General features: G+C 57.6%; 1 protein-coding gene across 1 annotated transcript; it reads left to right on the forward strand.

The window, feature by feature from the left end:
• Positions 1-195: 195 nt before the first annotated feature.
• CDR2L (cerebellar degeneration related protein 2 like) lies at positions 196-13,839 on the forward strand. The gene is made up of 5 exons (XM_069872686.1): positions 196-289; positions 8,767-8,879; positions 10,075-10,223; positions 11,090-11,254; positions 12,232-13,839. Exons 1-5 carry the CDS (start codon positions 211-213, stop codon positions 13,115-13,117), a joined length of 1,392 nt encoding a protein of 463 aa, XP_069728787.1. The 5' UTR covers positions 196-210; the 3' UTR covers positions 13,118-13,839.
• The last annotated feature ends 638 nt before the right edge of the window (positions 13,840-14,477 follow it).

Below are 14,477 nucleotides of genomic sequence, written 5' to 3' on the forward strand. Positions count from 1 at the left end.
CTGACACCCCCCGGCCGGCCGAGGCCCCGCATCCCTCTCTCCGCATCCCTCCTCCCTGCATCCCCCCTCCCCGCATCCCTCTCTCCGCATCCCTCTCCCCGCATCCTCTTTCCCGCATCCCCTTCCCGCATCCCTCTCCCCGTATCCTCTTCCCCGCATCCCTCTCCCCGCATCCCCCCGGCCGATGCCCCGCGGCTCCCCGGGTGCTAAATGCTGAGCGCCGACAGGATGGAGGAGTTCCAGAGCGAGGAAGAGGAGCCCTGGTACGACCAGCAGGACCTGGAGCAGGGTAAGGACACGGGCAGCGAGCTGGGCACCGTCCGGAGCAACGGGGCGAGGGGAGATTTGCAGTGGGATCCGCAGAGGGAAGGCGGTTCCCCAGAAAACTTGGGGTGCGGGCGGCGGCGACATCGCTGTCACCTCCGAGCAGCTGCGGGTAGAGTTACCGGGCACACGAGTCACAAATCTGCACATCCAAATCACGGGTGGCAAACCAAGGATGCTGGGAGCGTCTCTTAACAGCTCTTGCTGCCCAAACGCAAATCTAAAGGGAGCTTCAGCTTCCACGTCACCTAAATACTTCTGGAGATGTTTCCAGCCAGCCACAAAAGCAGGAGAAATTGGGAAGGAGGAAGAAAAAAAAATCAAGGCCAAGTTTCAAACAGCAAAAATAGCCTTGTTGGAGGATAAACATCCCCTCGCGTGGTTTGTTTTGAAGCAGCTGTGCCTGTGTTTGCGCTACTTCTGTGTGATGTTTACCCAGAGATGTGTACCCGCTGCCTGTGGGTACTTGGGGCTTCTGGTTTTTATTTTACTTATCTTCATATTTTGAGTTAACGCGCAGCAAGTACGGAACTGGAAGAAGCCCTGTTTCAGGGCAGGAATGGACTGATTTGTCAGAGTATAGAGGAAACCCATTCCTGCCAAACACAGCAGCCCTGGGGCGCTGGACGTACGGTTATAGACGGGCTTTCGCTAGCGGGGACGCGTGGTCCAGCTGCAGCGCTGCCCGCCGGGGCTCCCGCACGCTCTGTCACGAGTTAAAGTTAACACAACTCCAGCTGCAGGGCAGCTAACCACCCCCGGGCATCGCTGCAGCCGGGGCTCAGCCCCAGCTCCTCCGCTAACGGGACACACGGACAGCGGGACGCTGGGCCCTGCTCTTTGAAGCACAAGGCTCAGAGGAAGCTGGGGCAGAGCTGGGCGACGGAGCCGTCAGCTGAGCAAACAGGGCAGCCTTTGAGCGCTCAGAAACCCACGTCTCTGGGTGACGTCTCCCGTGGCTCACAAGGGTCCTGGGCACCAGGCCAGGGGCAGGATGCGGGCTGAGGAGCACGCGGGACCGAGGGTGAGCGTAGGGAGTGCCGAGCACCGCCAGAACCATTGGTTTGTAGCTTAACGCGGTCCCTGGTGTCAGGTTCGTGAGTCAGCACTGGCACCGTGCAACGGGCTCACAACAATAAAACCACCTTTCCACTGCAGGCCACGTTCCTACCGCTGTCCCAGCAGCGTTAATGAAGAATAACCTCCAGATGATGGATTGAGGCTGGGATAGACTCCACCTCTGAGCACGTACAGGGCTTCAGGAAAACACGGACCCAAAACAAAGCCCAGCGGTGGGGTTGGCAGCCTCCTGTACGAGTGGGGGCTGCACGGGCTCCCCCAAACTCTGGAGGAGAGATGGGGAGGCTTTAACTGAAATCAGCCAGCTGGAAAGCTCCTACAGAGTAATTACAACCGTAATTAATTTGCAGGATGCACAAAGCATGGCGAAGGACGGTGCCAGGCATTGTCCACAACCCCTGTGCCTGAGCAGCGTCCGGGGCCGTGGGCGATGGCACCGCCGTGAGGCTGCTGGCTCAGAAATGGGGGTGGCAGTACAGCGCGAGGCATCCAGCACAACGCGATTAGGAGGCGGTCACGGGCTGGCAGCGCTAAGAGGATCCGTGTGCCAAGAGCCCAGGGTCGCACAGAACCCCACGCCGGGCAGCAGCGCCAGGGAGGCGGAGGACAAAGCACGGGCTTAGAGACCGTTCCTTGGGGCCGAGAGTGGGAGAGACAACCTGAGCTCAGAGGGCAGAAAGGTTCTCTCAACCAGTTGGTTGCTGGGCCTTTATCGTCATTTCACAGCATCATCAAATATTTATTACATTTACATCCAAAACTGTTTGCTAAGCAACGGATGGCTTAACTGGGAGCTGTGATGATTATGTTAATTAACCATTTTAGCACCGCAGAGGAAGCCGTGCCTCCAGCCCCGTTCCAAGCACCTGTTACACTCCTCCCCATCCTCCACTGAGCTTTGCGCTGTTGAAGCAACTCATTTTTCCACAAAAATAAACCCAAATCACTCTTTTTTTGACCCCAAAGTTCCCACAGCAACTGACTGCATCGACCGCTTGCCTTGGAGGCAGCAAGATCTGGTCCCCAGCCTCAGGGCCCTTCCAGCCTCATCCAAACGAAGCTGGTTTCTTAAAGATTCCCGTACCCGTTTCCTAGCACGCTGTAAGCCAGCGCGGTTCGAGGCATGGCACCAAGACGCCTTAGCAGGTAGCAGCAGAGACTCAAATCCCAGCCAGGAGACTTAATGACAAGGAAACAGCAGTGGTGTGTCCTCCGAGGTGTTTCGTTCTCATGCTGTTCCCTCTGGGAAGGCTTTCCGATATGAAGGAAGTAGTAAAAATGGAGCTCCAATTACTTGGTAGTGTGGCTTTGTGTATTGCCAAGCTTTGTAAGCATGAAAAGACATCAGTGCTGCTTTGGTTCAGCCACAGCCCTGCCTCCCGCGGGCTGGGGAACCTGTGCCTCTGAGCATTAAGGCCAGAACACGGTGACGGTGAACCTGCATCCAGCCACTGGGAAGGCACGATGTGCCTCGAGTTGCATCGTACCCTGTGCCCAGGGTGTACGTGCAGCCAGCCCCCGAGAGAATGAATGAGCTAGCGTTAGAGAGCTTGAGCTGGGGATGATTGGGACACTTCTTCTGTTCATCAGAAGCGTTTGTATTCAGAACGGCTGCGCGCCAGCTCAGTTGCATCTGGATCCAAAAGCAGCAGAGACCAGACCCAGCAGCCATCCCTGTCAGCCACTTCCAGCCTTCATCTGCCCCCCAGCAATCTCCTAAAGCCTCCTTGCAGCCACCCCGCTGCATCCCCTGAGCTCCCCAGCCTCCCTACTCCCTGCCAACATTCCGGTCTAAGCCAAAGAGCAGAGTGCAGCCCCCGAGGAGGGCTCTCAAAGCCACCTTTGTGGTCCCTGGAGCCTACATACAGCCTAAGCGCTGGGGCAACTCCTCCTGTGTAGATAAAACAGCCTCACGTTGCTCTGAGGTGGTGCAGTTAGAGGTGGTGCAAGAACACCTCATCTCACTGCCGCTGCGAGGCTGACAGTCCTCTCCTTCTGGGCAGCTACAGGAACTTTTAGGCCAAGCCATCTGCAATGCAGGCTCAGGACTTTACAGCTGTAACCTCTAAAGGTCTCCAGATTTAAGGATCTTATTTTAATTCCTCCTCCTGCCAAGCATCTGATTGCTTGCATGCTAAGAAGGCAAATGACCCGAGGTGCTGAGTTTGCACCACTCCCAACTCATCCGTGTAAAGACACGGGGTCAGCAGCGCTCCGGACGATGGGATGAACCGCGGGGATCAGTGCCAGCACCCACACCTGCCCTTTTTCTGCATCACCCGGCCCGCGTGGGGTGCTCCACGGAGCCGCGACCCGCTGTCAGCTCACCCAAGGGATTCCCTGCAGCAGGCAGCCTGTGGCTCCCCAGATCCCATCCCTCGCCGTGCGGTTATCCCGGCAGCCCAGCTGCAGGCTGGAGCCAAGCAGCTCGCCTCTCCTCCAGGAGCGCAGCGGTTAACTCGCCGCCGTTCCTCCCAGGAGAGCCAGAAGGATGGAATTCCTCCTGCAGTGGCTGAGCCACTGACTTATTTAGCAGCGCGGTGGAGCAGGTAGCTTATGGGGGGGAAAGTTTGCAGTGACAATTGCTGAGCTGCTGCGGAGCGACAAGAGGGACGAGAAAAGTCACAGGAGACAAGGAAATTAGGTGGCAGGTCTGCTTGGCCAGGGGAAACACTATTGTCTGTGGAATGGGCATGTGAAAAGGCTTCTCTGGATTGTTTGCAAGGTGCTGTCAGGCGACACTTGCTTCTTACCTTTGCACATTCCATCTCTAAGGCTCTTCGGGCCGAGTACAGAGCCTCCCTCCATCACCTGCCACGAAGCAGCAGCACACGATACACAAGCTGATCTTCACTGTAACGCACCCAGACAGCACAACCCCTGCAACGAAGAAGAAAAATAAATGAGCAGCAAGTACACCCTACCCTGGGGTAAACCAGCATCATTTATTTAGATTTTGAAAGGAATAATTGCACCTACCCTTGACCCCAAGTACCCATGTGTAATGGAGCAGACAGCAAATGCAATTAAATTAAACGTCAACAGCATTAAACATCAGTTCTTAACTCTCGATCTACCCCATCCATCAACTAACAAGCACCTGAGGTTCCTCCAGAGTTTCCACACGGGCTCTGCTAGCGGCTCCTCCCTGCAGGTGGATTCACCTTCTGCAGCCAGAGAGGAGCAGCCCTTCCTGCAGCCCCAGCCAGCTGGGAAGGGACAAGTCACTCCCTAACAGGCGTTTAGGTGAAAAGAACCTAAAAAACCTGCTTCATAAACCTCTGCTTTTAGCTCTGTGAACCAGAGGACTCGGAACAGCCCCTGCAAGGCTGGCTGTCTCGCAGGACGGGGAGAGGGTTGGATGGGTTAGAGGTGAGGAGCGGAGCACAGCACCCCTCGCCTGCGCTCACAGCAGCGGGCGTGCTCTTCACAGCTTAAACACAAATCTCTCAGTGCAAGAAAGCTCAAAGCAGCTGCTCCAGATGGTGCCTTCCTCCTGAAAGCCGCATTTATAAGGAGAGCTACCGGATCACCATCGTGCCAAGAGGAGCCGAAGCCCCTGCCTGGCACCAGGCTTACGCTCCACAAAGCCACAACCAGGAGCTGCTGTGGGGGAAAAGCCCTTCAGGGAGCGGGCTGTGGCAAAGATTGCTCTGCCCAAGAGCTGCAGGTCAGCACTGGGGAGGCACAAAAGGGTCCAGACCCTCCTGGTGCCCGGCTGCTGCGAGGCCGGGGCAGCCCCACGCAGCGAGCGTCTGCCTGTGCCAGCGCGGCTGCGGGATGCTGCAGCGGGGGAGCACCCCGCGGTGTGGTCCTCAGCCTCTTTCAGTCAGAGACAACTGCTACAGCTTGTGGAACGGGATTTTTTTCAAGCTTCCCCAGCAGCACAGAGCCAGCAGAATTATCGCTGGGCTGACGAGGATCTCTGCAGCGCAGCAGCGGCTGCCTGGCCACATTCCGCTGTACCGAGCAGCCCTTGGATTCCACTCCTGCTTCCTTCCCACCATATGGTTTCTCCTCCCCTCCCTCCCCACTCAGACGCCTTTCCCGTGGAAGCTGGCAGGGAGACGCAGCCTCTGTCCCTCCCTCCGCGCTGCTCCGTAGGTGCAGCTCTTTGTTTGGGGACGCGGGGTGTCTCCTTGGCTGCTGTTAATTGGAAAGGTCACAGCAGCTCCAGCGGTACCGGGAGCCAGAGGGCACTGGGCTGGTGCTGCCCAGCACTGTTTGCATCCACAATCCTCTCTCCCAAATAGGATTTGGGCAACAGCGGGAGCCCCAGTTTCACAGCTGGATGTTGGCCACCTCCCAGGGGTGCCCTCCGCGCGGGCAGGCGAGGGGTCAGGTGCTTCAGCTGCTCCCCACCACGTCACTTCTCCTTCTGCATCAGGAGGGGAGGGGGAAGGGAGGCACCAGCCTATCTGCTAAATTAGGGCAAGTCGAACAGCTCTGCCTGGCTGATCCGAGAGTGGAGAAACGGAGAGGAATACAACAAATTGTGGGGAAACCCCAGGGCTATGCAGAGAGAATCTCCGATAGTTCTGTCCCCCCAACCCAGATAACTTGCTCAAAAATTCACATTCAGCCTCAGGTTTCCGAGGTCTCCAAGGAGAGGAGCTAGGGGCTCCCTGAGCCCACGCAGAGCCACAATTACTGCAAAGATCAAGGGGAATCTTGTCTAAAAACAACATTAAAGCACTTCCGGACAGCATCCCTCCCTCCCCATGGTCTGGGGGAGACCAACAGGTGGGAAAGACGACTCCGAGCCGAGGGGTATGGCTGAGACAGGATTAGGGAGGATGCTCTGGCTGGCAGGCAGAGAGGGACCGAGCGTGAGCGACAACAGCCGAGGCGGTTAAACCACTAAAAGAATCAATTCCCCCATGTCCTTCAAAGCTGGAGTCTCCCAGGCCTTTGCGCTCAAAATGGAAAGGAAGAATCAATTTTCTCCTCGGAGCTCAGCCCCGTTCTTTCCTCTTTCCCACCCGTCCCCAAACGCTGCCCATTTCCCCCATTAAATTATTGCTGACAGAGCCCTTTAAATTACAAGGCAGGCTCTCGCCCTGCCTAATCCACTTAACTCAACCCCAGCTGATTAAATTGGATGCCATATGGTGGGAGAGCGCTGGTGTAATCCGCAGGGACGGGGACACACTCGACTCATTACCTGGAGCGCAGCACGGAGCCCTCGCGCTCCCTGCCTCCACGCGGGTCCCGCTACAGCAGGGGATGCGCTGGGGAAGGGGCTGAGCTCCAGCAAGGACACGGGCTCCGGGTGCTACAAAACAGCCCCGGGCAGCTTGAAGGCACAAATTATCCTCCCTCTCGCCAGCATCTGGCTCTAACCCCTCCCCAGCTGCTGCCGCAAGCCTCGGGCTCCCAAGGGCACTTTGGGAACCGGGAGAATTCGAGGCTTGGGAACAAACCATGGGGGGAAGGTCCGTCCATGAAGCAGCGCGCTTACATCCCGATTGCGCTGAGAGCTGGAAGCCCCCGGCACAGGTCACTGTGCAACGAGGAGGATCGTAATTAATAAGGTCATAGCCGAGAATACCACCCTGCAACGCAGGCCACAGCTGGAGGGCACGTCCCCATGGGAACGGGGAGATCTGAGGACACCCGGAGCAGCTGCTGGCTTGGACCGCATCTGAGGAGCCAGCTCTGCGGCATCGCCGGAGCCGCACGGAGAGCGGGGCCGACATCGTCCAAACTGATAACACAGCCGCTCCCACAGAGCAGCGTTATCCATCGGGAAAGCCCCATCCCAAGCGCCGTGTCCGAGGAGTCGGTGCCGGCCTCAGTCGGGGATGGGCTGTTCAAAGGGCAAGAGAGCAGCGATGGTCCCAGGGTCAGGATCCATCCCCAGTGTCCTTGTGCCCCTTCTTCCTGTCTTAGTGACCATGAGTTCCTCTTTTCCAGTCACCTACCTGGCCAAACTAACTGCTGGAAGGAATGAGAGACACTTGCAGCTATAGCAGAGCCTTTACAAAGCACAATGGCAGCTGCAGACCGGAGAGAAGCACCACGATGGGCTGAAAAACACCAGGTCCCCTCGCTGCACGACTGCCCACACAGAATCATCCCAAACCACGCAATAACCACCTCAGAGGGACAGAGGGACAACCCCATCAGGAGCTGCTCTCTTACCTTTGGAACGCTTGACATCAGATTTTCAGTCAGCTACAGTAACAGCTGGAAACTCCTCTCTAACAGCACTTGGGGAAACAGGAACCTGTTGTCGCAGGGGCCAGGCTTTAAGAGGACAGCTGATTCCTGTGAAAGGAAGGGGATGATATCAAAGGCAGCTGTGACAGCCCAGAACCCCAAACACCATCACCTGAGCTGCTCAAGCTTTGGCCAAGACAGGGCTCACATGGTGTTGGGGCTTTTTCTTTACCCAGCAGGCAGCAAACCCAGTATTTTAAGCCACCCATGCTGTCAACATCTACTTTTCCCTGCACTTGTCCTAAGTCCAACTATTTCAAAAGCTTCCTAAGGGTGTTTAGGGGTGGCAGAGAGCAGATACAAAGCGGTTTGTCCTCGCCCTGGAGCTGCCCCAAGGAAAGAGCTGCAGAGGCAGTGGAGGAGCTTCCAGCCCCTCGGGCCACGTGTGGAGCTGCTGCTCCTGTCGGCGTGTTAGCAGGTGATGGATGGAGGCTGGCGGGCAGGGAAGGCGCTCCCTTCGTTAGAGATAATAATAGAACTTACAGAGCATCCCCAGGGCCCTGTGGGGCTTTACCAACTGTCACGCTCATCCTGATGGATGCTGAGCCCCTCTCAGGTCTCCGCGACAGGGGATGGAGGTGCTGAGCTCCTGCCACAGCCAAGCCTGATCCTGGCTGCGCAGCGTGCGGTGCAGCACACAGGGGTTATACAGTCAGCTAGGCACCAAATCCTCATTTCATGAAGGAGCAGCAGGTGCCCTGAGCTCGGCCTCCCCCTGCTCCTGCAGCCCATAAGCACACACCCGTGTCAAAAGCAGCCAATTAAGCCAGCACTGTGAAAATTGTGCCACTGTGTTTGGCGCAGTGGCATTTGGGGACCCAACCCCATAGAATCACAGAACAATTTGGGTCAGAAGGGACCTCACAGCCCATCCAGTCCCACCCCTGCCGTGAGCAGGGACACCTCCCATGGATCAGGGGCTCCCAGCCCCATCCAGCCTGGCCTTGAACCCCTCCAGGGATGGGGCAGCCACCCCTGCTCTGGGCAGCCTGTTCCAAGCATCCATGTCAAAACCTGCCAATAAAACCAGCGCTGTGCAGAATGTCCCACTGTGTCCGGCACGGTGGCGTCCACGGACCACACCGCATCCACCCCCGGAGCTGTGGGACCTGCAGCAGCTTTGTCCCCTCTGCTTTTCAGACTTGCATTTGGCCGCGGAGCTGGGGAAGACGCTGCTGGAGCGCAACAAGGAGCTGGAGGACTCCCTGCAGCAGATGTACGCCACCAACGAGGAGCAAGTGCAGGAAATCGAGGTAGGGACACAGCAGGGCAGGGTGGGCAGGGAGCTGCTCGGCTGTCACCTCAGGGCGATGCTGGGGAAGGGGCTTTTCCACCAACGCCAACAGCTCACCCGCCAGGGGAAAGGAAGGGATGCACCGTGGGGATGGGAGCTAACGTATCTCCTCTCTGTGCCTGCAGCAGCGGGGGTGAGGTTGGCGAGGGTCGCCTTCCCCCGCTGACCGGGATGTTCTCCTGCCCAGATGTGCAAGGCAGATCCCAGCACCGGGCTGCATCTGGGGCACGTTGCCAGCTTTCTCTCTGCTGCCGCTTTCCCTCGACTCCAGCTATTCATAAGCGCGTTTGTTCCCCGCTGGCCCCTCGGCGCCCCGTAACACAGCCGCTTTGTTACAGGCAGAAAATAGCTCTTTCTCCGAGAGCTGCAATCCGAACCACCGTCACAGCATCCTTCGGGTCAGGCCCGCAGAGCTGAGCTTAGAGGCTTAAACCTGCTCCGCCACTGGAAAACTTCCAGGGCTCTGTGAATTAAACAAGGTCGGAACCCCCACAGTTTAAAAGGACGCAGGGCAGAGGATGGCCGCGAGGTCACCGGAGAAGCACGTGAGGGCTGTGGGGACCCGGCAGCCGATGTCCAAGGAACCTGGTGGATGGATTCAGCCGTCACCCAGCTGCCTCCGGCCACACGGCCACCGTGGATCTGGTGCCAGGAGAGACCGAGCACTTGGGCAGCTGCCCAAGCGATGCCCACTCCTGCCCCTCTCCCAGGCTTCGCAGGCTAAAATCTTGCAGTGGCAGGAAGGGGTCTGCGAGCACGCAAAGACCGCAGGGCTCCTCACATTTCACAGGCTCAGAGTTTCAGCCTGAATCCCCAAGGAGACACAGCTCCTGCCATCGATCTGGGAAAGGGTCCCAGTCCCAGGGATATCAGCTTTCTTTGGGTTCTGGGGATAAAAGAGCAGCTGAATGCAGAGAGGTTGAGGTTGGTGCCCTTCCCAGAGGGCAGGGGGAGTTCAGTCATGTTTTATACACAAAACTACTCGCAGTGAGCAGGGGTAGGGACAGTTCACCTAGGGAAGAGGCTTCAACCAGGCAGAGGATAAATCAGCCACAAAATACACCCTCAGAGAAAGGGAAGGCTTTAGGAATTCCTGCCTTTGAACCATCCTGGATTTGGGGTGTGGAGTGTTTCTGTCTCTCTTTTCCTTGCAGTACCTGACCAAGCAGCTGGAGATGCTGCGGCAGATGAACGAGCAGCACGCCAAAGTCTACGAGCAGCTGGACCTAACGGCACGCGACCTGGAGCTGGCGAACCAGAAGCTCGTGCTGGAAAGCAAGACATCCCAACAGAAGATCCAGTGGTACGGCTCGCCCTGCTCCCGCCGCAGCGATGCTGTGCCAGGAGACCTTCCTCCGGGCTCTCCCCTGCCCCAGCGCGCGGCGCGTCCTTGCCGTTGAAGCCGTTCTCTCATCAGCCAGGCTTTGCAGCGAGCTCCAACCCAAGCTCGTGGCACCGATGCTGGTTGGCAGAGGGCAGCTGCAGCCCAGACCCTCCGAGGATAAGGGAGCATCTGTAGCTGCCAGGAGAGAGGCACAGCAGCCCCTCCTCGCCCTGCTCGGCTGCATTCCCGTGAAGAAGGGACACACAACCCTATCAGGGAGGTCCCGGCACGCAGCCCCGCAGGCGCCCCAGGCACAGAGCCAGCGCTCGGTGAAGCCCTGGAGAGCCCGTGCTCAAACACCAGTTTGTCAATAGCTTTTTCTTTCATAAACCAGGCCCGTGGTCAAGGTCATCCCTGGAAACGCAGACTGAGCCGAGTCCTTGCGAGGCAGCAGCTTTTGCAAGCGACTGCGCAGATGGGGGTCGGAGCAGAGTCTTAGAAACTGCACTCACAGCCAGAACAGAACTGAATCTCTGCCCATCCCTGTGTTTGTCTCTACAGGAGAAACGAGAGGGAGAGAACAAATCGCTCCCTTGCTTGTTTGTCGTGCAGAGATATCCCGGGGTAGCCCCCATTCCCAGAGGTGGCTGGTTGAGCCAACAGACTGGAGGCTGGGGGGTCTCGAATTCACACAGCTCCTCTCCGCTCCATGGAGAGCAAGCGCTGTCCGGCTCCCAGGGCAGAAACCAGAAGCACCTTCCAGAGCTTGGCTTTCTAGGGAAAAAACACCTTCCTGGGTCCTGTAGCGCCTGACTCCTCATCCTCGCGTCCTCCTCTCTCTGCAGCTTGACAGAAACAATCGAGGGGCTGCAGAACCAGGTGGAGGAGCTGCAGAAGCAGGTGGAGGAAATGCGGAGCTTGGAGCAGCTCCGCATCCGTCGGGAGAAGAGGGAGCGGCGCCGAACCATCCACACCTTCCCCTGCCTTAAGGAGCTGTGCTCCAGCCCCAGGTACCGAGCCTCGTCCTTGGCCGCCCCAGCCCTCCCCGGCCCCTGCTCGGAGCCCGCCACGGAGCTCTGAGCTGTGCTGCAGAGCCGGGAACTCGGTGCTGGAGGTGAAGGGGGACCTCCCGCTCTCCTGCCCGCTTCTTTAAATAGATAAGCAATCGATAACATTTGTCACTGAAGGCATCCTCTGCCAGAGGACACGAACAGAAGATGCTGCCGCTGCAGCACAGTGGGGAACGTTTATGAGGCCACGTCCTAACCCCCAGCAAAATCCACTCAATGACTCAGTGGTTCTTTTCACCCCGATCCCGCTCTCCCCCAGCACCTCCGGACCTCAGTTCTGCTCGCGGCGCCGCAGCCGGCTCGGAAGGTCAGGCTGCCCTTCAGTCCCTGGGAATCGGTTCCATCCCCGCCACCAGCCGTGAATCCCAGGGGAGGCCGCGGTGCCCGCCCTTGTCCTTGTCCTTGTCCTTCTCCCGCGCTCCCTGCAGCTCCTCCCAGGCACCCGGCAGCTTCTGGGGTTTGGCTGAGTGGCGTTTGGGTCTGTTGGCAGATGCAGAGTGGTCGGTGAACTCTGTGATGCAGGGAGCAGCTGGTGAGCTCCAGCAGGAACAGCTCAGAGCCTTCTACCTTCAGTTCTTGAACTGGAGGCACTTGAACATTCATCCTTGCTTTACAGCATTGGTGGCTTGTCTGTTAACCAGATAAGTCTTTGACCTTTTAGGGTTTCGTTTCCCTCCTGTCTTTCATCACTGCTACCGAATGAGACTGTGGGTTCCCTGGGACAGAGGCTGGTCTCTGTGTCCAGAGGAGCCCCAGCCACAACTTGTGGTCTCCCAGCAGCAGGGAGGAGGCATTTCTTACTCCACGAGCTCCAGTTACCTCTTTTATCAGTGGAATTACATCACAGTAAGACACAATGAGTCTCTCATGGACTGTCACTTGCTCAGACTCTCTCAAGGGTTTTTCTTCTCTTTCAGGTATGAGGACGCGTTCCAGGTCCACGGCTCTTCCACAGAGTTCAACCAAAAGCCACTGGAGAGGGAGAACGAGCGTCTCCAAGCCATGGTGAACTCCCTGAGGTCCCAAGTCAACCAGGAGAAGCAGCGGAAGGAGAGGGTTGAGCGAGAGTACACCTCCGTCATCCAGGAGTACTCGGACCTCGAGCAGCGGGTGTGTGAGATGGAGAACTGCAAACTGCGCATCAAGGAGCTGGAAGCAGAGCTCCTGGAGCTGCAGCAGATGAAACAAGTCAAGAAGTATTTGCTCAGCAGAGAAGACAACTTGTCCGAGGCCCTCCTTGAGCCGCTGAATAACGCCCCAGAAGCAGACTACATCGACCTCTCTGAGGAGGAGGGAGGAAAAAGCCACGGGCCATCGATGACGCCTTCCCCGAACCACCCCGTCCGGAAAAGCTGCAGCGACACAGCCCTCAACGCCATCGTGACCAAGGATGCCGTGAGTCGGCACGAGGGCAACTACACGCTGCACGCCAACAACGTGCGCAAACGGGGCATGTCCATCCTGCGGGAGGTGGACGAGCAGTACCACGCTTTGCTGGAGAAGTACGAGGAGCTCCTGAGCAAATGCCGGCAGCACAAGGACAGCGTGCGCCACACGGGGGTCCAGACGTCCCGGCCCATCTCTCGCGACAGCTCCTTCAGAGACTTCCGAGGGGAGGGACACGAGCTGGAGGAGCGGAAAACCGTGGAGAAGACCATCACCAAACATGTGGAGGCTGTGGACAAGCGGCTGGAGCAGAGCCAGCCCGAGTACAAGGCTCTTTTTAAGGAGATCTTCTCCCGCATCCAGAAAACAAAAGCAGACATCAATGCCACAAAGGTGAAAAGCAAGAGCAGCAAATGAGCCCGGCTTCTCCACGGCCCCCACGTGCAATTGCAGCAGCCAAGTCTTCTCCTCCGCCCCAGGGAACACCTCGTGGCCCCTCTGCTTTGAAGGCTCGAGAGGTCTACAGGCAAGGAAATGTCACGGAGACTCAGGTCCCTTTCCAAAGCTTGGGCTCCGGGCACCTTGCTGGGACAATTGTACATTGTAGTTAGAGGATTTCACACGCCGTATGACGGATCTCTGCATGAACTGCTGCCGCTGCCAGCATCACAACAGCAACGAAAACCACACCACGAGAAAGGAAAAGCGTTCACCTCCCTCACCCCTTTCTGCCTGTCTCACAGCCGATTGTCTGCAAGCAAAAGCCTGGGGCTCCTTGGGCCTCGTGGAGCTCAGCGAGAGCCCAGCGCCTCGAGGTAAAACAGCCAGCAGGACTTCAGGGGCTGCTCCTGCACCCCAGCCCAGCCCTCCCCTTCGGTTTTATGGCTAAGAACTTAAACTTGTACCCAAGCGACTTCCATCCACAGCCTTCCCTTCCCCACAGGGCAGTTCTTGCTATCAAAGCCATTCTCTTACCAGTCAGGTTTTTCAGCTCTTTACAATGCAAGCTCATTGCAACTGGAAAAACTTGAAAAGAAACATAAAACTGATTGTTCTGTCTTCATCAGCATCACTTAGTGTTTCAGACTTTGTAGGCATGTGAGATGCCCTCGCTTTAATTCTGCCCCAATATTCCAGCCCGGGGAAGCACCGTGCCTGTTTGGACCTTGGTGCCCAGGGCGTTCCTGTAGCTAGACGAGCGCTATGCCAGCATCAGAGCTGTGTCCACCTCACAGCCTGGGTGCCAGCCCACCATGCCGGGCTCTTCAAGAGGTTCTCATCGCCCCATCACAGCAAGCTCTCCAAATCCAGCTTGCCTGGGCTCGCGGAACTGACCACCACGCGAGCAGAAGGACACGGCATCCAACGGCGCCGGGAGCTCCGGCCCTGGCAGCAGCGCTGATCACATCACCCCACGCTTTGGCTCTGCACATCTCCCCATCGAGAGGGCAGATTCCACGTCTCTGATGAAAATCACCCTTCTTGGCTCAGATACCGTCTCCAAAGGCTGTCACCGCTCATGTTCCAGCTCACTTTCCAGCACTGAAGTCTCCTCACTTTTGCTTCCCCAGCCATGCGAACACACAGCCCAAAGGCCACCGCAGTCTCAGGAATCGCCAGATCCCATTGTCCATGAACCAGATGTTGGCCTTGCACGGTCAGACACGTGTTTTAGGCAGAGAAGCAGCATTTCATCACAGCTTAGGCAACCCCTGAGCCCCGAAAGCCGAGCGGCCCAGCGTGAGCTACCTATTCCATACCTGCCTGGAGGAACTCC

The sequence above is a fragment of the Phaenicophaeus curvirostris genome, chromosome 19, assembly GCF_032191515.1.
Source record: "Phaenicophaeus curvirostris isolate KB17595 chromosome 19, BPBGC_Pcur_1.0, whole genome shotgun sequence".
NCBI classification, from domain to species: Eukaryota; Metazoa; Chordata; class Aves; order Cuculiformes; family Cuculidae; genus Phaenicophaeus; species Phaenicophaeus curvirostris.